At 35.8% G+C, this 26419-nt stretch overlaps 1 protein-coding gene across 1 annotated transcript; it reads left to right on the plus strand.

Annotated features, from left to right (window-relative positions):
- The first annotated feature begins 8851 nt into the window (after positions 1-8851).
- FUG1 (Translation initiation factor 2, small GTP-binding protein) lies at positions 8852-20453 on the plus strand. Its single transcript, XM_059584959.2, has 12 exons — positions 8852-10387; positions 10535-10567; positions 10857-10970; positions 11306-11455; positions 11609-11707; positions 11804-11866; positions 12014-12169; positions 12336-12401; positions 14382-14618; positions 16146-16421; positions 17990-18178; positions 19898-20453. The coding sequence occupies exons 1-12, from the start codon at positions 8861-8863 to the stop codon at positions 20057-20059; spliced, it is 3072 nt and encodes a 1023-aa protein (XP_059440942.2). The 5' UTR covers positions 8852-8860; the 3' UTR covers positions 20060-20453.
- The last annotated feature ends 5966 nt before the right edge of the window (positions 20454-26419 follow it).

Genomic DNA, 26419 nt, shown 5'->3' on the forward strand with positions numbered 1-26419 from the left:
GAAAGACCTTGAATAGTTAATGAATGAAAACAAGGTGCCAACAAAGTGTTTTGGTAATTAAGATACTTGTTTCTCTTACAATAAGGAAAATTATGGGCATATAAAGAATGATTGCATAAAGCATCATAAATAACTTGAAATAAAGGTAATCTCATACATCTACTATGTCATGAATATCTTTTATTGACTCTCCTAAATACTGTGTGGATTGAACTTGGTTTAGTGATCCACGTTGTCAACATAATGCAGGGTTTTCTAAATAATATTTGTTTACAATTGGAGGTTGTTGGGACCTATAGATTAATTTTTTTTTTAAAAAAAAAAATGCAGTTATGTTATTAATAATGTTTTATATATTCCACAATTTTTGAAATTTAGTTTCTATTTTAATTTATTAAATCAAGTTTGAACATTATTGAAATTTTTTGGGTGGAATATTAAATTGATGGTCTATTTAAAATTGATCTAGATCCCAATTTTTTGAAAAATTAATCCCTACATATAAATGTTGACATAAAGCAGAGTCTTATGAGTGAGAAAATCCTCTATGTTATGGCATTGGAGATTGGAATATATCTCAATGAAGAATAAAATGCCGATATATGATAGAGTTTTTTAAAAACTCTTGAATTTTACTATCTTTGGTATTTATGAGGACTGCATTAAGGAAAATCAAGCCAACTATACCACTAAAGGTACCAACAAAAGGGTTTTTGAGATTCTTGAGATCATGTACAAGTGTAGAGCTTTTCCATACTTCTTGCCTAAATGGTTAGAGATATCCTATCTCTTTTGGCAATAATCATATAAGGTTTATCTCTATCTTCTAAATCATAAGGTTAGGGCATTAAATGCTTTCAATACTTATAAGGTAGAAGTAGAGAAATAAAACAAAAGGAAGTCAAGATCGTAAGATTTGATAGAGACAGATAGTTTTATGGTAGGTACATGAAAATGGGACATGAAAGGTAATACTAATATTCTATTCTCCTAATTTAGCGAAGCCTTAAAAACCGTTGTGTGTACATTTAACTGGGTTCCATTCAGGGTTGTCCCAAAGACACCTAAATTAAGAAATGAATGGAACCAAGTTCAAATTGTTTACACATATGGGGTTGTCATGCTAAAGTGAGGATTTATAATTCATACCTAAGGAAATTAGATTTAAGGACAACTAGCGGAATTTTATAGGTTATGCAGTAAACTCCATGGAGTTTAGTTTTTACTGTCCTTCATTCAATCCTACAATTGTTGAGTCTATAAATACAAAATTTCTAAAGGATGCTGAACTTAGTAGGAGTGCTTATCCTCAAAGGGTTAAATTAGAGGAAGCACAAGAGTTGAATGAAGCTCCTTCACATGAAGGGTGTTTGATTATGCTTAGGGAAAATTAAATTGATTACCTTGAACTACAATCAGTTTCAGAACAGCCAACCTATGAGGAATAAGTTCAGAATGAACTTATTCAGACTTTGCCAAATGCAAAGGAAGTAGGATTTAGTAGATCCTCTAGAATAAGGTGACCAACAATCCCTAGTGATTATATTGCATACTTCCTGGAGTCTAATTTTTTATGTTGGACCTAAGAACGATCCAAAAATTGTTTCCACAAAGCCATGAGTGGAGATAACTTCACATTGTGTTTCAATGCCATGAAGGAGGAGATGAAATCCTTAGCTAAAAATCAAGTCTAGGTACTCGTTGACTTACCGAAGGGAGCTATAACCATAAGCTACAAATGGGTCTACAAAACCTAAAGGGATGCTTCCGGGTAATGTTGAACGATATAAAGCTAGACTTGTAACCAATGATCTTACTCAAAAGGAAGACATTGATTATTATGGTATGAGTGGCTCATTTTGATTTAGAGCTATAACAAAAAGGATGTGAAAAACAATTTTCCTGAATGAGGATCTTAAGGAGGAGGTGTACATAAGACAACTTAAAAGTTTTATTGATAATAGTCAGAAAGATTGCAAATTAAGGATATCTATTAATGGGCTAAGATAGACCTCTCATTAGTGGTATATAATATTTTACAAGGTTATTACCCACATGGTTTTATTAAGAACCTTGTTAATTATTGTATATACCTAAGGTCAGTGGGAGTAAATTTACTTTTCTTTTAGTCCTATGTATAGATAATATTTTGCTTGCAAGCAACAATTTAGGTTTGCTACATAAAGTTCTTCTCACTAAACTTTGAAAATGAAGGATTTGAGTGAAATCTCTTATGTCATTTACATAGAGATTCACAGAGACAGAAATTAAAGAATATTAAGACTGTCTCTAAAGACCTACATTGAAAAGTTTTTGGAGAGATTTAGAATAAAGAACTATGAATCTTTAGTAGCACCTATTATTAAAGGGGATAAATTCAATATAGATCAATGTCCCAAAATGTATTGGAACTAGAGCAGATGAAATATATTCCATATGTATGCACATATCTACATTAGGCCTGACATCGAAATAGCAGTTGGACTATTGGGTCAATGAAGAGTTGCAAATATAGTATTGTGGAATGTGCAAGGAACCAAGAACTACACCTTAACCTAAAGATACACTTACAGTTTGGTGGTGTTTATTCAAGTTTGATTTTTGCTAAATGTGTAGATAGTAGAGAATCAACTTTAGTATATATATTTTCTTATTGTTTAAAAGGCTATATACTGAAGATGTAGTAAGCAGACTACAGTTGCTACATCTACCATGAAAAACAAAAGTCATTACATGTTGTGAATTTGTTACACATGCATTATAGTTGAGACATTTTTTGTTAAAGGTCTCAAGATTGTCGATTTTATAGTTAAACCCATAAGGATCTCCTGAGTTAATTCTACTACAGTTTTCTTTTCTAAGAATAAACTGAGTAGAAGCAGAACTATGTATATCGATATAAAGTATCACTATGAAAGAGAATATTAAGTGACATGAAGTGTCTATTGAGCATATAAGTATTGAATTAATGATTGCAGATCCCATGACTAAAAGTTTATCGGTAAATAAAGTATAAAGTCATGTGGAATATTTGAAACTCATTAATTCATTTATGCTTAGTTTCTCTTTAATTGGTCTGTGGACATAAAGTGATAAATATTTTTGTGCACATATATTATGGTCATCCGTGGGGATAAAAATAAAGTTGGACCCGAATAACTTATGAGAAGTTTGTTCATAAAGTTTGATTGCCCATATGGTACTCATTTAGAGGATATTGTACATTGTAATGCATAGAAGGGATGACTTATTATATAATGGTTTTATTGCCATGATTCATGTGTAGTGTTCCTTTTGTGAGTGGGAGGATTCCATAAATGGCTAGAATAAATAAAATAATGGTCATATTATAGAACCGAACCGTATAAGGAATTTATGTGTCATAAGGGCCAAGTGAGAGAATGTAAGAAAATCCTTCAGAGGTATAGCCTTTATGCCACATTTATTTACGATTATATTTATTATAGTTTCGGTTATGATTATATTCATTATAATCTTTTCGGTTACAATATTAAGGAATTTATTCTAACAAAAGACGTTATGGAATTCAAAAAGATGTTACGAAATTTATGATTTTGCTCCTTGATGGGAGGAACAAAATCAATAACAATTAAGAAGGTCCCTGACCTACCTATAAAAGCCCTGTGTATTCCATCATTTTATAAAGTATTATACTGGTAGGTATAGGTCAGAAGAACCATTTTCTCTATATTCTTTTCTATTGTCAGCTCTTTGATTGTTCAAGAAAGGTGTTCTTCATTACGCTTGAGGCAAAGCAATGACCGGAGGTATTTATATAATTAATTTTCCGCTGCTAGTTATTATTGTTAATTAGTATTTAATTATATAGAATTTCTTACATTAGATTTATTTTTAATAATCACGTGGAGCTAAATTCTCAACTAAGGTTGAGGATGAAGAACAACAACACTTTTGTAAGTCAATATTATTTTGAGTTTATGAGTTTTTAAAGTTTCAATTGTTTTGCTTTAATTCAATTATTGAAATTACTTTTGGATATCTATTGTGATTCTCGGATACATATGATGTTTTAGGAGAATTTCATGTAATTGTTTGCTTGGATCTTTATTAAAATAAAATTGGATATCTATTTGTTTTTTGTCTGACGAATACAATTGATGATTTGGTTAAATCTGGATATCTTTTGTGATTTTGTACAATGGATGGATACATTAGGGCTTCGTTTGGCAACCGGGTTGTCCCAGACCCTGTTCACCTTTTGACTTGTTGACCATCAAACTTTGAACTTTCAACATCAATATTTCACACACTTGACCATATTGCCCTTGTCTTTCTCTGGACACTTGCAGCGTTTTTTTTTTCTTGAAAATCCCCAAAGCACGAAACAGGCGTTCCCCCTATTTTCTCGTCTCTCAGCAATAGATGCCCCAAATTCCACGGGAATCGGGATTCCTCCTCTTAATTGCTTTCTTCGTTTTGAATACTTCTTCATATGCATCGAAAACTCACAGCAAGTTCATAGATGGTTCTCACCTTCTGAGCCACGCAGCCTCAAAGGGTATATAAGCATGGCTACAACAATGTTCTGCAGCAACCCAATAGAGCAAATTGATCCGTCTTCCAAAACAAGCAATCACCCAACTCATTTTCAACAATTTAATGAGGAAAGGCCAAGACTTTGAGCGTGTTTTCAAATCGCAAAAGAAGATGGTGATGGGAAAATATCAGCTTCAGACTTGGGGCATCGGCTGGGTCTCATGGGCGGTGGAGATCTGTTCTTGCAGGAGGCCGAGGCTGCAGTTGAGGCATTGGATTCCGACGGAGATGGTTTCTTGGGCTTGGAGGATTTTGTTGGGTTGATGGAAGTTGGGGGAGAGGATTTGGAAGGGAGATTGAGTCCGTGCGCTGGAAAAGAAAATGAATGGGTAAAAATGTAATTTTAAAAATTGGGTTTGATGGGTCACGTGTTGGATGGCACTATTACCGAAATTGCACAGTGTCTAGACGGGCACAACCCGGTTGCCAAACGCCCCCTAGATCTTTTGATTGATTTGTAAAGCATAGCAAGACATGCATATGTTTGTATTTATGAGAACTTAAGATTTTATTGATAAACATGAATGTGTTGTTCCGACTTGGTGGGTGTGGATTCCATAGCTTGTGATTATTGTTATTGTTATTTAGTTTATGTTTGTTTATTTTCAAAATCAAAAACCTTTTGAAACTTGGTTAGGATAAAATTAGTTTAGATTAAAATTGTTTTCAAAGACACAATTATCTGTGGATCGACCTCGCACTTGCATAATCTATATTGTACACGACTCGTGCACTTGTGAGTAACATTAAAATTCACAACAATATTCACAGCTATGATTATGCATTAAGGTTTGACTATTGCTTAGAAAAAATGAAAAAAAAAAAAGAAAAAAAAAAAAAAGAAAAAAAAAGTGGTGAGCATGAAAGGATGGTCTTTCACCTCCTTGGCTTCACTTTCTATTCAATTTGTCCAAAACGAGGGCCAGTAGAGGAAAAAAAGAAAAGATAAATGGTTTGTGAAATGTACATATTCGCAAAGCTATGCTAAGATCACTAAGATGCTAAAAATTAGTGTAATAATAATAGGCCATCATAGCCGCCCAAAAGACTAAAATAGGCCAAAAAAGGCCTATTATTTGATATTCAGATAGAGTTTAATAACCACATCACACGGTTATCTAAAAGTGATAACTGATAAGCGCCAAATGTTGCACATTCAAGCCCCTTAATTTGCATATGTTAATTCCTTAACATTGTTATTTGTTTGATTTTGTTTTGTTTTTGTGTTTGTAGGTTATAAATAAAGATGCAATTAATTCCATTGATTTTGGGCTTAAAAGTACACTTTGAGATGATTAAGCTTAGCCAATCATAATAGAGGACCTATATGTTGTGGTTAAGTTTAATCAAATAAAAGAAGGGATTAATTCGGAATTTCTCAAATTGGAGTCAAAATCGGATTGGATTCAAATTTGGATTCTGCATATATCTCGGTATTTTAGCCATAACTTTCATCTCGAATATCCGATTGAGATGATTCAAGCGGCATTGGAAAGCTAACTCAAATTTCTACAAATCATTGTGAAATATCATTTTCCTAATTAGGAGCGTTGCACTGCCAAAATTGTCTCGCAAGATAGGAACGTAATTCTAGGCGAATCCTATTCCGATTTAGACTTAGGTTTTCTTTATCCTAATTGGATTTGGACTTAAATCTCCGAAATTTCTAGGATTACTAGGGCTTCTAGGACTCTCCTAAGCCCTATAAATAGATCTCTAAGCATTGAGAAAACATACACCGCTTCCTAGAGCTAAAAATCAGAAAATTGTCTTTGGAGCTTAGAAGATCATGAGCGGCTAAACCCCTTTGTGGGGTGTTGATGTAACCCTATCCAAGCACAATGGTTTGATTGTATTTAATTTCTAGATTTTTAATTTATGCATGTTGATTGTATAACTATGAGGATTGCTACAATTGATTTCTGTTCTTCATATTAAATGCAATTGTTCTTAAATTCTTAAATCAATATTTGTGAAATTCTTCTCTTGTCTTAGAAAGTATTTTACTTTTATTGATCTCAAATCATTCTTGTTTTCTGTGATTATGAGGATGATGGTTATACAATGGGTTTAATTGACATATGACCAATAGGATTTGATAGGCTATGCCTAAGGAAGACGGATTGTACTAAACCATAATTTAGTGTAATTTAGATAGACAGTCTGTGCTAACCGAAGATGAGTTATACTTATTCATTGATTATATGTATCATGTTCAAGAATTTGATAATTTATAACTAGGGAAAACGGGTCGTACCGCATCTTAGTGGTTAGGTGGACGATCCGTGCCAACCGAAGATAGATTATGCTTATTCTTTAATAAGGTAGTTTCTTGTTTATTTATAACATGCATAGAATGAATTTCTGGGATTAATTATGATTAACCATTGTTGTGCGGATAGAGGTGAAGTCAATACCCTACACTCTCTCTCTTATTTTAAATCTCTTTTATTTTCATGCACTTTAAGTTTTAAAGAAAATCAAATCAATTCTCTTTTTAATTAAGTTAATCTTAATCTTTCAAATTTTGATAATTAAACCCCTGCAGTCCTTGAGGTTCAACACCCTCAATATAGCCCTATCCTACTGGATTTGTCCTATTGCGAGTGGTAATTTTTATTATTGATATTTTTGGACACAAAAATACCACATCAATAAACACATAATGTGGATGCGGAAATAACCACATCTGCATCTGCATCCGCATGTACAACCCTAGGTTCGAAATCAAACTAGGGACACCAAACACGTGGCCTCGCACACGTACCTACATGGAGACCTTGCTTTCGGCATGAACCAATAAGAAGCAATGATTTGATGAGTACCAAGTTGTGGACATGAGGGGCTAAGAACTATGTCACACCGCACTTGGCGGTCGATGCTTTGTCCTCAGTAATGAAGGCCAGAGGCAACCCCGATTGCGAATAAAGACAAGATTCCCAACACCCTACCAACTAGACAAGTTGGCCAGGGGACGGCTACTAAAAGGAATTTGTGTAACTACTGGCCCACTTACGTAGCCTTTTATTTGGAAAATAATGAGGCATATGCAACAGGCCATGTGACGATCTTCGCCATAAGGAAACACCGCCTCAACAAGGAAATGAAATACCGTTGATACCAATATTACCATACGGGACCAATAAGCCTTTAGAGACATTCTCTCTTCCTTTTTATTAGATTTTTCATAAAAATACTTTACTAACTTAAGTATCAGAGGTTTCTCGCCAGTGTCACAGTAGTAGTCTTCCTTTATTTTGCAAGTGGTCTGTTGCGAATCTAGCCGACTCAAAATATGCTTCAATAGATTTAAATTGAAAACCTAGTTAAGGTTAAAATGAGATCCTCTAAAATCTTTAAAGTATTCTATTACGATTTATTTTTTCAATAACTTTTTCAAATGAAATGATTGAGATTTTGTTATATTATCACATTTATTAAACCAATATTTATTATCTTAGTATTCAAAACAATATATTGATATAATAAAAAAAATTTAAATTAAAAACAACAATTAAGATTTAAAATTCTAGATAATAGAATATCTAAACAAGTCACCATGATGTTTTTGATCTTGTCACTCTTATAAAGGTCAAGGAGAGAACATACGCAATTGGAAAGTTGACGTGGGCTTGGCACAGCCGGGCCTGAGTTACTTGATCTGAGATCAATGGCTGTAATTAATCCGTCCGATCTAATGGAAACAAATTTGGTCGGTGAATCCTCTTCTACAAAGACCAGACCAAAAAAAAAAAAAAAAACCGGGGGAAAAAAAAAAAAAAAAAAGAAGCGAAAACAAAGCGCGGCACCATATAAACGAGCGAGCCTTATCGCATACATGGTATATTGACAGGCGGAGAATCAGCCACACGTATTTCCCTTCCAACCAAATTTGCCTTTTCCGTCCACACCATATTATCCCCAACCTCCATAACCACAAGTACCATTTCTTCGAAGCTCCTTTCGGACGCAAGATTCTTTCTACCTATAGAAATTCCAGAACGCTGCTGCGGCTCTTCTCACACAAAATTCACAAGATTCTTGGAGAAAGGTAAGAATTTTTCTTCTAGATATAGCAAATTCTGGGAGAGTTCCATTTCTTCATATATATATATATATGTGTGTGTGTGTGTATTGTTGCGCGCTTGGGTAGCTTGAATTTGTTTTTTTTTTTTTGTCCGTTTGTAAGTAAATAGCAGGAACTGAAGTAATTGATGAGGAATTGTAAGAATTGGAAGGACAGAGCGGCGGGGCCCAATGCTAAAAATTAGTAGTAGCAAGTATGCAAGGAACAATGGCTTCTCTGGCTCCGCTTGCGGGTTTGGGAAGTAGTGTAGTAACGGAAAGGTCCCGGTCGACGGTGTTTAGGAGAGTTTCTTTGTCTAAGGGAAATATTAGGGCTAAGAAGAGATGGCATTGTGTGCTGGTGTCTGTGTGTAAATATTCGGTCACAACAACTGACTTTGTCCCCGAGCAAGGCAATGCAGTGTCCCTTAAGTCATCTAGTAAGACCTATGGGGGAGGAGGAGGGGGAGCTAAAGGTGATGATCGTGATGCTGGGTTTCTCCTCAAGCCTGCTCCTAAGCCGGTCTTGATGTCCTCCTCAGGGTCCAAGGGCGAGCCCCTTGCGGTCACTTGGGACCCGGCTTCAATTGATGGGGAAGGGGGTTCTTCTGATGGCGATACGTTAAAGGATGTTGAGGAGAGGAATAAGATGATTGAGTCACTCGGAGAGGTGTTGGAGAAGGCAGAAAAACTAGAAACTTCGAGACTGAGTGACCCGGGTAGCAGTAGAGATAGTGGGGTTGTAAATAAATCTACACCATCTAATGTAAGTACTGATTTGGCAAGTGTTAAGTCGACTAAAAATACTAAAACTTTGAAGAGTGTGTGGCGGAAAGGAGACACGGTCGCGCCGAAGGTTGTGAGGGAATCATCTGCAAAGCCTAGTAAGGCAATTGAGAAAGACGAGATTAAAACAGGGCGAGGGGGAAAGATAGAAGAGCCTCAAGCAACTACTTCTTTTAGACCCCCCCAGCCACCTTTGCGACCTCAACCAAAATTACAAGCTAAGCCTTCTGTGGCTTCTCCGCCTGTGATAAAGAAACCTGTTATCTTGAAGGATGTTGGGGCAGTTCCAAAGTCATCCGTGATTAATGAAACTGACACAGATTCGAAAACTACAGAACGCAAGCCAATTTTGATTGACAAATTTGCTTCTAAGAAGCCAGTGGTTGATCCTCTGATTGCTGCGGCAGTCGTAGCCCCTGCACGACCAGGAAGAGGTCCTCCCTCCGGAAAGTTCAAAGATGATTATCGTAAAAGAAATGTTTCAGCTGGTGGGGGACAGCGGAGACGAAAGGTTGATGATGTTGACATTCCAGATGATGTTAATGTCTCTATCCCAGGTGCAGCCATGGCAAGGAAGGGGAGGAAATGGAGTAAAGCAAGTCGGAAGGCGGCTAGACTTCAGGCTGCCAAAGAGGCAGCTCCTGTCAAAGTAGAAATTCTTGAGGTTGGCGAAGAAGGTATGTTGTTGGAGGAGTTAGCCTACAACTTGGCTATTGGTGAAGGTGAAATTCTTGGGTATTTGTACTCAAAAGGGATTAAGCCTGATGGGGTGCAAACTCTAGACAAAGATATGGTGAAAATGATTTGTAACGAGTATGATGTGGAAGTCCTAAATGCTGACCCCATTAAATTGGAAGAAATGGCAAGAAAGAAGGAAATTTTTGATGAAGAAGATCTGGACAAACTACAAGACCGGCCTCCTGTTATTACTATTATGGGTCACGTGGATCACGGGAAGGTCAGTGTGTAGCACTTTGGATCCTCATTTTCTGTTTGGACCTTCTGCACCCATTTCCTATTTATTTATCTTGTTTTTTCTTTGAATGCTAATATATCCTGATGTGTAAACTTTGCTAATATGTTTTTATTGCTACCCACTTGGCAGACGACCCTTTTGGATTATATTCGAAAGAGCAAGGTACATATGGAAGCTTAATCATCTTGATGCTCCTTTCAGTTTCTTTTGCAATGCCCATTGTGGTATAAGGTCTTATGGCTTTGTATTTGTGGTAATTTTTGATTACTTCTTTTCTTTTTTCCTATCCCGAGATTATTTTATGGTTTGGTTATGATGCATAATTCTAGACAAATTGTTCCTTGTTGTTTGACTTTGATATTGGATTTATATTTTATTCGAGTTTTGTGCTATTGGTATTGGCATGTCATACATATGATTCAACTTAAGCCTGACAGCTAGATATTTGCAGGTAGCTGCATCAGAAGCAGGTGGGATTACACAAGGAATTGGCGCATATAAGGTGCTAGTTCCTCTAGATGGAAAGGTGCAGTCATGTGTGTTCCTTGACACCCCTGGACATGAGGTACGTTCTCCTGCAAACAAAATAACTTTTAGCTTCTTCCTCCACCCCCCCTCCCCCAGCCCCCCAGGCTGGGGCAGGGTGCATATAAGGTGCTAGTACCTATATTGTCATGGTATGCACTTTTTTTTAATATATATATATATATATATATATATATATATATATATATATATATATATATATTTTCACCTTTGTGGATCATATTTTGGGTTTTATGGTCATTGTTTAGGTGACTAATTATCTTTTGTTAGTATGGGGTTATTAACTCAGATGTGAACTGAAACTTGCTTGTGCTTTCTTACTTTAGATAATATCTATTATTTCTGCTCCTTTAGGCTTTTGGAGCAATGAGGGCTCGTGGAGCAAGGGTGACGGACATTGCTATCATTGTAGTTGCTGCTGATGATGGAATCCGTCCTCAAACAAATGAGGCCATAGCTCATGCAAAAGCAGCTGGAGTACCGATGGTGATAGCTATAAATAAGGCATGTCAACTGTACTAGTGTTTTTTTTTTTTTAACCTTTTCTTTTCAAGATGCCATGATAAAGAAGAAAAACAATTTGCAATTCTTATTGCCTTGTGTGGTCATGGCTTCAGGATATGCTGATTCTCAATCTTAATTCTTCCTTTGTACCAGATAGATAAAGAGGGAGCTAGTCCTGAACGGGTCATGCAAGAGCTTTCTTCGGTTGGCCTAATGCCTGAAGAATGGGGTGGTGATATCCCAATGGTTCAGGTTTTTATCTCTGAAGTGCTGGAGTTGTAAAGACATCTGACATTGATGCTTTATACAGTTTCTGAATGCTTTCATTCTTCACTCTCCTTTTAACAGATTAGTGCTCTTAAAGGGGAGAATATACATGAACTTTTGGAAACTGTCATACTTGTTGCAGAGGTGAGTTAGATGTTATTAATGTGGAAACAGGTTAGCTTTGATATTCTTCTTGTATGTTTTGATAAGTTACAAAAAGGAGATTTTTTTTTTTTCGCTTTTTTGACATCTTTCTCCTTTATATCCTAACCATGTGTGTGTTTGTTTTAGTTGCAAGAGTTGAAGGCTAATCCTAATAGAAGTGCAAAGGGCACAGTCATTGAGGCAGGTCTTCATAAAGCCAAAGGACCGCTAGCTACATTTATTGTGCAGAATGGGACTCTTAAAATGGGGGATATAGTAGTTTGTGGAGGAGCCTTTGGAAAGGTCAGTATATAAGAGTTTGAAACTCTGAGAACTTTCTTTAAGATAAAATTGGGTGCTTATGTGACTGCATGATTGAGTCTGATGTACGTGGTTATTTAGTTTGTTCCTTTTTTCCCCCATTATTTACAATACCCATAAGGGACATTTTTGTTATGCCCATGGTCAGGTGCGGGCCTTATTTGATGATGGAGGAAATCGTGTTGGGGAAGCAGGACCCTCTATTCCTGTACAGGTTTTTACTTCATAAATCTCTATCCTCTTTATTTTTTTCTTGCAATGTATCATGTTGCCCCATCACCCCTCACCCACCACCCCCCACCCCCCCCCCCCCCCCACCCCCACCACCAAGGTAAATGTTAGAGTGATTGTTCTATTAAAAACAAAAAAAAAAAAGAAGCATTTGTGGAAACCTTCATCTTGCAAAGTCAAACTGTTGAAATCTGTCTGTCAACTTCCTTTGTTAACTAATATTTTGTTTCTTTGTTCCTTTTCCCCCCTTAATTCTTTTGATAACCATACTTGCGTGAGTAAAGGGATCCTTTAAGCTTTATGGCTATTGTTTGATTAGACGTGCGTCGAGATCTGGAATTAGAGAAATGACGTTTCTTGTGAACTGGTTGGTTTGCTAAGTTGGTGGGACTTACAATGGTGTACTGAGGGAGATTTCAGTGTAACTCGCTTTCCGAGTGAGAGATCGGGTGAATCCTGTTGGTGTTCAGTTTTCTTTTATTTCATTTATGAGCAGGGGCTCATGGACATTGCCCTTGTGGATGGCTCTTTTACATGGTCTAGTAACAAGGACCCTCTCTTTTGGTCTAGGAGATTCCTTGATTTGGGAATCCCAATTCCCTGATTTGCTCCAGAAGAGACTACCTAGACTTTGTTTGGACCATTTTTTGATAATAAACATAATAAAAGATAATTTAGGACAATAGGAGCTAAGGGAAGTCGTGGTTTTTGGTGCCATTGAGGAGTCTTGACCTCAGTGGGCAGTTGTTAGAGATGCACCAAACACGGATGAAGTCATTGGGGGTGCTGAGGAGGTTAGGCTTGTAGCATTCTCTTGTTAGGGATGAATATGGCCTTGGTGGGAGGGTAGGGATGCTCGAAGAAGAGGTTGGTGTTGGAGCAAATCTTTCTTCCATTGTTGTTCTCACAAATATTGAGTCCTTTTGTTTTAGGACCCAGATTTGCCCACTCCACAATCTATTTTTAGAACTTTAGAATTGAGACTTGAGAGGAATTAAATCCTTCAGAAAGGGAGTATAGATGGCATTTTTGCGACAACCAAAAAACAGTAAAAAAGAGGCAGAGCCGATAGTAGTGAAGGTACTACTTCATGTGCCCCTCCCCGCTTTTTCCTCGATTGATGGCTATGGTAGAAGCTTTCTTTTGCTTTCTCTTTGATTTTCTCAATACAAAAGGCACCTTTTCCTTTTTATGGCTCTCTCTTTCTCTCTCTATCTCTTATCAATCCCTTGCTTCTCATCTTGATATCAATAGTTCGTTCCTTTTTTGGGTAAAAGAACACCTAAAATATCAAACAGGATTTTCTCCTTTCTCGACTACAATTATTATTCTTTCCTTATTTTACTCATTCAATTTAGGTACTCCACCTAAAACCAATTGACCTCAATTATTAATTAATTGAGGTCAATATGGTTTTTAATTTTTCTATGTGGTTTTTTTTTTTTTCAATTATTGTTTCGGTAGAAAAGGATATTCTGCATGAGATTGAGACGATTAGCCTAATTGAATGAGCCTATTAAGAATTATGGATAATACATGGGATGTAAATAGCACATGAAAGCCGGAGGGGTATTGTCTGATACAATTTACTTTTTTATCAAAGAAAAAGACGAAGAATCAAGTATAAGGGGGTATAAATAGAATTTCCTTTACATTTAAGCGCCTTTTTTTTTTTTTTTTTTTTTTTTTTTTTTTTTTTCTCATAGGTCTCTGTTTTCAGATTTGATGTTTCTGTAGATAAACAACTATAAGGAGTTGCAGTCATTCTTAAATGTGTGGTTGAAAATAAATACAGGCAAGAATAAATTGGTTTTTTATGCAAGTTGCTTTGGAGTATTGTTGAAAATGTTTATGTGAAAGAGCAGGCTAAGCTAACTTTTCTGATGTTGGTAGGGTTCAGATAGCTCCTAACCACTCCTTTCTATTTCTTATTTTTATAATTTTCTTCTGTGTACATCTGCAGGTGATTGGATTAAATAATGTTCCTGTTGCGGGTGATGAATTTGAGATTGTTGACTCCCTCGAAATTGCACGTGAAAAGGCTGAGTTACGAGTTGAGTCTTTACGAAATGATCGTATATCTGCTAAGGCTGGTGATGGAAAGGTTACTCTTTCTTCCTTGGCTTCTGCAGTTTCAACAGGAAAGCTGTCTGGATTGGACTTGCACCAGCTGAATATTGTCATGAAGGTTGATCTTCAGGTATGATATGAATATCTAAGAGAAAAATGAAAGGAAGTTTGAGTGAGCTTTTTTAACTCCCTCTCCCTAAGACATGCTTGAATAAAATCATAGACTACTCTTAATTTTTTAAATTATCATAATTATTTCATACAGTCATCGGAATAATGAAAACTGCTAGAAGAGAAACATCAATTTAGAATTTCACAACATTGAATTTGATGTTTCTGGGTGGATTTCTCCCAAACTACCTGTACATTAGGTAGTTGAGTGGAAGTAGATATGTAATGTCTAATAATGTTAACCTAAGATCTCCATGCAAATTGGACGGGTTTGATAGCCTTTTCCAGATTATGAGTACTGGTCCAGCTAGATGTATATTTTTTTTTTCCTGAAATATGAATACCAACCACATCTTTTTTTTTCTTTTTTTTTTTTTTGGGGTAAGGAAATGAAATTTCATTGAAAAATAAACAAGAAAAGGAAGAATTGAAGTACACAGGCTGTCTACTAAAGTAACCCTCTCAAATTATAGTCATAATTGTAGGAAATCCAAATTCCCAACTAAAACGGAGGACAATTGCCATCCATAGACTTCCCAACAAACAATGATCTTAGAAACACATGGATAAGTGTATCAACAGAAAACTCAACCTCTCAAAAGGTCCACCTATTTCTCTCCTGCTATATATAACACATGGGATACATTCCATACTTTGCTCCTAAACCAGGTTTCCTTCTCCAACAGTGTAAATTGACCTGCCATATCTTCTGCCACTGACTCCAAGAGAGCACCATCCTTCATCTGGCAATTCTCGTATCGGTTGTAACCCTTTGATTTTCAATTTGCGACTACAAATTGTTAATGTTTTCTTCTACTTCAATTTCTACCAATTCCCCTTCATTGTCTACCACCTTCCTTGCCTGAGTTTTGGTTTGTCAACTTGATTCTGGTACCTCGGTAGAATTATACCCTCCGCACTCCCCTTTCCTAAATAATAGGCATAACAGAGATCCAAATTTTTGTAACAAAACCTCACTTCCATTCTCCAGATTGGCAACCAACCTGTTTAATGAACTGTTAATATTAAGTGAATCAAATCAAATCACCATTCCTAAATGAAGTTATATTTATCTTGCTTCTATGTTCTTGGATAGTATCAACACAAGATTTTTGTGAAATTTTGAATGATCTCTATAAACTTATGCCACTCAATTAAAGTTTCAGAGGAACATGGCAGCCATATCAACTTGTTGAGATTTTGATTGGTCCTTTTCTACCCCATTTTCTGTTTTTTAAATCATTGGTCAAGTGAAATGATGCAGGAGGGATAAATATGTAACTGAATTTGAATGATATTTGGCCAGTATATGGCATCAATACATTTGTTGCATGATCGGTTATGATTAACACAATTGTTTGGTACTTGCACACATACTTTCAAGCGTCTTCTATGTTTTGCTGAGTGGTTATGTATGCAATATTTTTCATAGCTTCTCCTTGTAACTTTCTTTACTCTCTTCTGAACTTCTCCTCATCATGATCAGGGATCCATTGAGGCTGTCAGGCAAGCCCTACAGGTGCTCCCACAAGATAATGTCACCTTGAAGTTTCTCTTGCAAGCAACAGGTGATGTAAGCGCCAGCGATGTTGATCTTGCGGTTGCAAGCAAGGCCATTATTTTGGGATTTAATGTCAAAGCTCCAGGTTCTGTGAAAAGCTATGCAGATAACAAAGGCGTCGAGATTCGACTGTATAGAGTCATCTATGAACTTATTGATGATGTGCGGAATGCAATGGAAGGACTCCTAGAGGCTGTTGAGGTTAACTCACATAGTTTATATTGGCTATAGTATTTTAAATTGAAGATGGATTGTGTAGATACCATGCCAGGTGGATAGTATATATGTTCAGCTGTGTTACATGGATTTTGATGTTAACCTCAGGTGCTAGTGTCTCTTAAGTGTTAAATTTGTCTAACCTTCTAATCTTTGCGCGGGCACAAATAAGTTGTTGAGGTCTTCAACTTTTTTTTTTCTTCATGTGAAAGACAAAGGTAACATGAAGTGTCTATGTAATAGATGTAACATCCCGATCCCATATTGGGAGGATGAGGAGTAGCTCACATAGAATGGGTGGTTTTTAATGATAGTCATGAGTTCTAAGTCCTAGATTGCCTAGTTACTAGGTGAGATTGGGTTTGATAAGTAATTCTAGGGAAGCTTCAAATTGACTAGTCTTTTTGGGGTGATAGCACAGATGTGGCTAGCGCTTTTCCTTGTGTCATTACAAATGGTTGCCTAGTTGTTAGATGAAACTGAGCTTTATAAAGAATTTTAGAGAAGCTTCAAATTGACTAGTCTTTTTAGGGTGATAGTGCAGATGTGGCTAGCACTTTTTCTTAAATTATTACAATAGACATCATGTTTGACATGGGTACTAAACACTGCTATACTAACCTCAAACCAGCCTTAATCCAATTGCTTGGGGTTGGTTATGGAATAATTTTTCTCTATTCAGCTCTATCAGGGCCTATCTATGCTAAATCCTTGCGGATCATCTCGTTTATCACCACCTTTATCTTCATTATTAGTGACCTCATCTTGTCCTTTTGGCTCCTTTAAGAAGCAAATCATCTCCATTTTGATCCATTCATTGTCTTTTAGGTTTGACATGGCTATTTTGTATATGTACATATGGTATAGGAACATAGGATGAAAGCTTTCAAGGGACCTCCCAAGATGAATTATTGTGTTATTCTCCTTGTCGGGACACATGATTGGTACTTTCACCCCCTCGGCAAAAAAAAAAGAAGAAAAAAATCCACTTAACTCACTTAAACTACCACCCCAATGACAATCTACCTCCAAAACTATAAATTGCAACAATTTACCCTCTAAACTACCAAAACAATGACAATGTACCTCCAATTTTAACAAAATGACGAAATTACCCTTACTAAAATAAAAACAAAAATACTAAAATTTAATTTAATTTTTTTTCAAAATTTTTAGCGTATTGAAAATTTTATAGGGGTAATTTCGTCATTTTGCTAGCATTGTGGGGTATATTGTCATTGTTTTGGCAGTTTGAAGAGTAAATTGTCGTAATTGATAGTTTGTGGGGTAGATTGTCATTAGAGTGGTAGTTTGAGGGGGTTAAATGGACTTTACAAAAAAAAAAAAGAAAAAAAAAACCCTCCATTTTGAACTCCTCGTTATAGACTGCCTTATAGAAATTGTAATTCTTGTCCATTTTTATTTTGAGCCTGGAGTGTCCTGTCTTATGTACTAACAAATAGGTTCCATCCACTACTTATGTTTTAAATAAATATCCCAACTTTTTGGTACTGAAGATTTACAGTTTAGAGTTATTGTTTTTATGTTGACAGGATCAAATAACAATTGGTTCGGTAGAAGTCCGAGCCGTTTTCAGCAGTGGCAGTGGTCGTATTGCTGGCTGCATGGTAACAGATGGAAAAGTAGTGAAAGGTTGCGGCATTCGGGTCATTCGTAAGGGCAGAGTAGTTTATGTTGGCATTCTTGATTCATTGAGACGGGTTAAGGAAATTGTCAAAGAGGTATGATTAATTGATTATAACAAAGTTTGCTTTGTTTTGTAATACGAGGACATGCACTTCTTAAGGAAAACTGACATAAAAGCATAGTTGACCTTCCCGTCTTCATTTCGTACTTCTAAACTTGCATTTCCATTGGATCTTGAAGCTTGTCAGATTATGCTACATTTACCATATGATGTAAAATTACGTCTTCAATCTTGATGTTTAAGACTAAAAAAGAAACATGTTTGTATTATCATCTGCTTTCTAATATTAAACTGTTAATAAAATAATAAAACTTCAATTAAGTATTTGAAGCTTGACCTTATTTTAAAGCAAGTTTGGTTGAATAGTGGTCTTCTGGTTTAAAGAATTTTAGTGGTTAGGATAATATGTGATTTGAGAACAAGACTTAGAAACCTAAGGTTGTACTTATCTTTATCTTGCACGTTTTTTCTATGAGATGAAGGATGGAATTCATGATGTTAAAGCTCTAAAAATTAGTTAATTCATTTGCAGGAACTTTTAATTAAAATATTTAAGAATTTGAATAGTTGTACAAAGATTGAATTGATCAAGTAAAATGTTGTTATGTTGAACTTAAAAGTTGACATGCTTAAGCTGTCTGTCATGCATGGAGAACTTGTGCCTTCTGTGTTTGGCAGATCAAACAAAACGATTATCCAATTTTCATCTATTTGTGTGGTTGGTCTTGGCTGCTGAGTGCACGGGGGTAAAGCATAGGTCGTGTTTATTAAAGAACCAATTTTGTAAAATTGAAAATGATGATAATGTGAAGTGAAGAAACAAGTTCAATTAAATGATTTAGTGTTGATAACCTCAATGGGTGGTTCTTCTCTTTTCCTATTGGTTAGTTTTTGGAAAGTAGAAATGAATGGAAGGCAAATGCCTATAGATGCATTTGTTTCTTGTGCTTTCTTCGATTATTTCAGGCTTTTTTTTCTTTGTGTTCTTTTTCTATTACTAGCTGAGAGCTAATCAAAAGGTGGAGGTATCTACAAGCAGTGTTATCATTATAGCGTATATTTATTGGACACCTATATATAGAAAATGTGGTAATATCATCATTTCAATAGGTATGGCGTGTGTTTCCATTTACTGTAGGCCATAAAGATCACATCTTGCTTTCATAGCTGAGATGGAAATAATTATAATATGTTTGGCATATTCGCTGGCTCTTATCATTTTTGTGTTTGGAGTTGAAATCTATAGGTGATTTGGAACTTATAATTTCCAGAACTCAATGAAGCACATGAAAATTCATCACAATATGCATGAATCTGTTGATGATAACTTTAGAATGTATACTTGAATAAATTACGCATATATACCAAAGTCCTTAAACGTACAAAAACTGGGAAAGACTGATCAAGCAGAGGGCTTCTTATTAGGTAAATATCTGCATAAATAATGATTTCTGCCTTTGCTATTTAGTTACTAGCAGAATTTTGTCCTCTTTCTCTATAGAAAGTTGTAAGTGCATTCCCTATCAGGCCTATGATTTGATGCCTGCCATATGGCTTTTCTAGCACCAATATATGGTTGTTCTTGTGACTGAAGGATATCTTTTGGTTTACTGCATCTTCAGCATATAAGGCCACAGAATTTCATGGCTAAACCTTTTCAGGAATAGACTACCTACCCTTAATGTTTTTTTAGTCTTGGCATGCAATATTTTTTGTCTCCTTTCTTTAAAATGTAGCTTGTCCTCTTGGCCAGGTAAACGCTGGACTAGAATGTGGAATTGGGATGGAAGATTATAATGATTGGGAGGTGGGAGATGTTCTCGAGGCCTTCAGTTCAGTTCAGAAGAAGCGGACCCTTGAAGAGGCATCGGCTTCCATGGCAGCTGCGATTGAAGGAGCAGGAATTGAACGATAGAAAAGCATGTGGCTATAAAAGTAGCTACAAAGCTTTTCTTGAGGAACCCAAATGTTTTCTGCCCAAAAAGGTGTACTACTATCCAACCAGTGCTTTGACAATGGTATGATTGGTTAATTTCGACCACTTGCAATTGACTGGAATGTTGGTGCCAAGAGCATGAGCTTGTAGTGGCTTGGGTCTTTTGTTGTATGCTTGTGTTGTACATAACATATCAAATTTCAGCTTTTTTTAGTTATTTATTTTATTTTATTTTTTAATTTTTGTAAAGAGGGAACGTCAATTCAAGTTGTAAAATTTCAACGTGGACAGCTTGTATCAAACTGCATAAAGACCTCAGGAAAACCAGTAATTCATTTTGATCCTCTTAGTGGATGCATTATTTCTGGAGCAATTGGCCAATTGTTCGACGTGTTATGGTAAATGAAGGTGGTGTACACTTTACAGTAATAGCGGAAGGTTAGAAACAAGCTGTAGGCTTGTAGCTGATGGATTTCCAAGATGAAATTATCATATAGATTCCACTTTTGTTTTGCTTTATTTCCTTTGTTCTACCGAGGTTTTTTTAAAAATAAAAAATAAAAATTTGGTGCCATATATATTATGCCAGGCGCCATTTTTACATTTGCTGTACAAGAATCTCCTACAATTTCAAAAAAATTATAGATTCTAAAACTATGGAGTTAAAGTCGTTCTTTGCATCAAACAACTAGGATGATCGAAGCAAGATTACCTTTAGAAAGTTTCCCTTGGTCTTTCTTAATGTTCTTGCTTGAACCCATAGAGTGCGCATCCTTAACTATTTTATGAAGTAAAAATGAGCTCCCAAAATGCCTGTAGTGTGCTTTCTGCGTCGAGGCGTCATGAGAGGATAAATGGTGTCATGATGGAAATTAAGGTTTCTTCACAAACTTTCTAATATTTTGGTAGATGTCATGATGACTACCTAGCGAGACGAGACAATAGCTCATTGTGTGGCTTTCATCATGATGTGAATATGACGGATATCTAACTTTTTTTGTTTTTTGTTTTTTTAATATTTTGCTTTAAAAAAAAAAAAATTTAAAAAATAATAATAATTTTAATGTGCAGCGTGCAGCAAAAAGTCTAACCAATGTGCAGAGTGCAGTACCATTCTTATCCACACTTCACACACCCCAAGCCTCACTAACTTTACTGTCTTTCAACAAAAAAGGAAAAAAATTAACTTGTCTGCTGCAAAGAACTCTTCTCCCACATTCTGTCAACCAAATTTCTTCTTCATCTCTTCTGTACGCCGACAGTCCATCTCAAATTTTCTTTCCCAAACCTCTTCTATTTTCCATTTTGTCACACACCCACAAAGCATTTCTCTATTCTCCTCTGGGAGTGGGTATCAGTACAGTGCAGTGCAAATTCTCCCATCCACCATTTTCAAGGTCAGTCAATGCCCATTTCTCTCATCAAACTCTGTTATTGTTCATTCATTATACTGTATTTGGCTATTTTTGTTCCTGAATTTGCCAATTTGAACAATTCTGAAACAATCTTATTTAAGCCTTATGCATAATAGTGTAATTAGTATTGTTTGGCGTGCTATCATTTCTACAAAATAAAGCTCTTTTTACAAGTATAACTACTGAAGTATAATTAATAAAACAATTAAGTAAAAATTTTAATTAATTAGTAATTGACTTATTAATTATATAGGGTAAAGTCCACATACCCCCTTAAACTACCACCCAATTAACAATGTACCCCTCAAACTTTCAATTGTGACAATGTCCCCTCCAAACTACCAAAACATTGTCAATGTCCCCCTCAAGGCTAGCAATAAGACAAAAATGCCCCTATAGATTTATCAATAAGACAAAAATATCCCTATAAATTTTAAAATTTTTTTTTCATTATTTTTTAAAAAAACGAAAAATTTTAATTTTAAAATAATATTTTAAAAAAAAAATTTAAAACAAAAATTTTTATTTTTTTTTAAAACGGAAATTTTTATTTTTTAAAAAAACTATTTTTTTTTATTTAGTTTTAAAAAACAAAAAATTTCATTTTATTAAGCGAAAATTTAATTTTTTTAAAGGTAAATTTTTATTTAAATAAAATTATAAAACAAAAATAAAATAAAAAAACGAAAATTTTCAATTTTTATATAAAATAAAAAATCGAAATTTTTTTAATTTTTTTCTTATAAAATTGATTTTAAAAAGGAAAAAATTGGCCAAGTTTGGATTTTTTTTTTTTTTGTTAGTTTTAGGTTTTTTCTAGAAGTTTTAGTATTTTTGTTTATATTTTATTAAGGGTAATTTCGTCATTGGGGGGAACATTGACAATTTTTGGTAGTTTGGGGGGAACATTGTCACAATTGAAAGTTTGAGGAGGATATTGTCAATTGAGTGATAGTTTGAGGGGGTTATGTGGACTTTCCCCAATTATATATTGTTAATTGTTTTATTAATAATGAACTATATATATAGTTCATTATTATATATATATTGTGGTATAAATTATACTACTCCGAATATTTTTATTTGATTAAAAAAAAAAATCATATTAGTGCTACTTAAGCCCTTAAATCTCTATACGTCTATTATTTGATTGAATGAATTAAATTTAAGATTTATCGTAACTTCATATTATATATTTTTTGTCATCAATGTCAAGATCCAATTATCTGCAACGCCCTCCTGCATCGGCGTGGTCCCTGGGTTTCATTTAAGAACCTTTGTACCGTCAGTGAGTTTTCATCTTACAAAACATTGTGTGTATTCTTCTTGCTTACAGTCAGTCCATCCACAATTAAAATTTATTCTTCCTCTCATACCATCTCAATAGCACTACCTCATTTTTTGTAGTATGCGACTAGGGGGCTCGACAGAACCGGGCAGACCACCCCTGTGGACCAGATCATCAACCAAGGTTAGAGCTTAATTGAATTGAATTATATACATAAAAGCACTTTGGTCTTGATTCTCATGGAAGTCCTGTAATATATATGCATCTATATGTTAAGGGGTGGAGCTCCATTGATTAGCATTGGTATTCTTAGTTTCTCATACATTAATGTTAATTGGCATTTTTTTAGTTTCTTGTTCGTTAATGTGAATTGGTATTTTGAAGTTTTTTGTTTGTTAATGTACGGTATCGTCCTGATTTTTGTCATGTTGTAGCATGTAGGGTATTTCCTTCGATCATTGGTGAAGGACAAATCGGCTACCTCTATACCAACTGAATTGACTGTGTTACGACAACAAAAAGCAATATCAAAGGTATGATTTTTAATAGTCCATTAGATACATTACTTATATATTGCATTATCATGATACTTCTTGCGTTTGCTGAGGTACATGTTACCGCATTCTGTTATAAATAATTAGTATCACTATAGTAATGTATAGTGTCATCTCATGTACTATCTACAATATATTTACACCTATCACACTATCCCATAGATGTCCATGCATGGGACGCCTCGCAAATCACCCCGTAAGCACCCAGCCCCATGCAATAAGCACGCACCAAAAGATGTTGCCAAATGGTTTCTTGCCCACGAACATCAATTGCTATATATTCTGCTGGACAAGGCAAACATTGGCGTAAAATCCCCATACCCCTTAACATTGGTCAATGAGATCACAAACATGCTGAATGGCTTTATTCATCCACACGAATTCACATCCGAGCAGGTGAAGAATAAAATTAAAAAGTTTAAAGCTAATTACACGGATTTCTCAACACTCTTGAAAGGGGATTTTATCACGGGTTTTGGCTGGGATCCAGTGACCAACATGGTATCTGCATCGGATGCACAGTGGGAACGGCTAAAATATGTATGCCTCTCATCTGCTTTCTCACATTCCATTACAAATTTTAAAAATCTCAACAACTTATTTGCAGCTGACCATCGAATTATTATTTTGCAGGAATACCATGAAAAGTACTAGCGTTTTAGAGGTGGTGGACCACCATACTATGATCTCCTTTGTAGTATATTTGTTAAAACAACTGCTACTGGGGAGTGTGGCCATGCAAGTACAGTCACCCCACCTGGTTCAGAAGAGGGGGATACCGGGTTCGACCTTAATACCCTAGCGCCAGTCATTGACCTGTCAGATGGTGGCGGTGCATCGGCACCAAAGGCCGTCCAAGTCCAAAGGAAAGCAAAAAGTATTACATAGTGGGTCACGTGACTCACGTGCTAGTAAGCGTGCGTCCATAGAAGACAAACAAGTTGAGGGTTGCAAACTCCGGCTGGATGATATGTTAGACGAGGTTCATAATATCAGAGAAAGCGTATCGAGAAGGTCATGTGCATCTAGCGCAAAGGAGGAGGACCCTGTTGAGGCTGCAATGGACATACTTAACAGGATGTGCACAGAGATGGACGTATCTGATGACAAATATTTCCGTGCTACAGACTATATAACTGACCCAAACAAAGCAAAGGCGGTTATTAAAATGAATGATGCATTTAGGAAGAAGTGGCTACTTAACCATATTTGATAGTTAAGTACGGGATAGTTTGGTAGGGGGTGTAGGACTAGTTAGCTTTTAACTATATTTGAGACAATTTGTTAGCTTTTAATTTGACATGTATGCACTTCTATGTTTAATTTGACGTGTGCTTTTAATTTGACATTTATGCACATCTATATGTAAGTTGACGTGTGCTTTTAATTTGACATGTATGCACACCTACGTTTAATTTGACCTGTATGTACTCTTATGTTTAATTTGACCTATATGCACTCCTATGTTATGTATACATGCAATTAAGCCTACTCTTTATTAGCTCGTCTTTTAGATGTTATTAAGATTAACCTTAATTATTTGTATATTCTCTTCATGATACTTCACTTAATGTGTGATTTGAATGGAAACCAATTTGTAATATGACCAAACAAAACTAATTCACTTGATTTGAATGTCGTAGGAGACGTAGACATGAGTGAGGATTCCATGAATGATATAGACATGTATGACATAGACGAGGATGACATAGACATGGGTGAGTGGGGACCTGACAATCCAGATTACATTTATCAACATTGGTACGATACACTGGAACAGTCTTATGATCCTACCATCGATCCAGATGCCGATGTGGGTGGCGTAAGCGATGATGATGGCATGGATGGTGATGGCACGGATGATGTAATGAGTGATTTGGCCCTTTATGAGATGGAGCTAAAAATCATGGGATTGCAACTAGAACTGGATGAATTGAAATTTAGGTTAAAAGGTAAGCGAAGGATAGGTGTACCTCAAAGGACTTCTGGTCTCACAGGAGCGATGTGGGTACATTGGGTGTTGCACAATCCTAACCAGAATATATGCTATGAGTGATTTAGAATGTGGTCAGCCACTTACATTGCTCTTTGTAACACATTAGAACAAAATGGGCTTTTACACCACACCCGAGCTGTTCAGTTAACAAAGCAACTGGCTGCATTTTGTTTGGTCATGTCACAAGGTTGGTCTTGTCGATCCGTGGCTGACAGGTTACAACGATCAACATACTTCGTAAGCGTTTATGTTATAAAATCGGCAAGAGCACTTTGTCAATTGGGGAAATCAATTTTACAATCCAATCCTGTTCCGCTACCACATCCCAATGTCGCCAATAACGCTATGTACTACCCATGGTTTGCGGTAAGATATCAAAATACTGTATTTTACATTTTACCAAAATGATAAATAGATGCTTTCATGATGTTACTGTTTAAAGGCGAAATTATGTGTTGTATATTTCAACTATGTTATTACTGTTAACACCACTCTTGCTAGCAGGATTGTATTGGAGCAATTGATGGAACACAAATAGATGCGCGTGTATCAAATAAAAAACATATTCACTACCGAGGTAGGAAGTGCACCACAACTCAAAATGTCATGTGTGTTGTGGATCTGGATCTTTGCTTCACATATGTTTATGCTGGATGGGAAGGGAGCACGCATGACGCACGTATTTTCACAATGTGCGTTAACGATTCGAGGTTAAAATTTTCGACTCCAGTAGAAGGTATCGTACCATACTAGCTTCCCAAAAATTACAAAGAAATTTGTTCTCATGGGCAACAATTTGAATAAATTAACTAATGATTAATACATATTATACTTCATTTGTAGATGCCTACTACTTGGTGGACTCGGGTTACGGTTTATACCGAGGATTCCTAACACCTTTTAGAAGGGAACGCTACCATCTTCAATAGTGGCAGGACGGGGGTTTACCAATTAATCAAAGGGAGGGATTTAATCGTAGACACGTGTCGCTGAGGTCAGTTGTGGAACACGCATTCGGAGTGTTGAAGAACTGTTTTCCTATCATGAGGAAAATGCCTCCATACCCAATCCGGTATCAGCGATTGT

Source organism: Corylus avellana, chromosome 3 (assembly GCF_965113065.1).
Source record: "Corylus avellana chromosome 3, dhCorAvel1.hap1.2, whole genome shotgun sequence".
Taxonomy (NCBI): Eukaryota; Viridiplantae; Streptophyta; class Magnoliopsida; order Fagales; family Betulaceae; genus Corylus; species Corylus avellana.

Bases quoted from the DNA above. Each gene is read 5' to 3' on its own strand.
- FUG1 (XM_059584959.2), top strand. From the start codon at position 8,861: ATGCAAGGAACAATGGCTTCTCTGGCTCCGCTTGCGGGTTTGGGAAGT. The intron at 10,971-11,305 runs GTACGTTCTCCT...CTGCTCCTTTAG, and splicing joins TTGACACCCCTGGACATGAG to GCTTTTGGAGCAATGAGGGC. The intron at 12,402-14,381 runs GTTTTTACTTCA...GTACATCTGCAG, and splicing joins GACCCTCTATTCCTGTACAG to GTGATTGGATTAAATAATGT.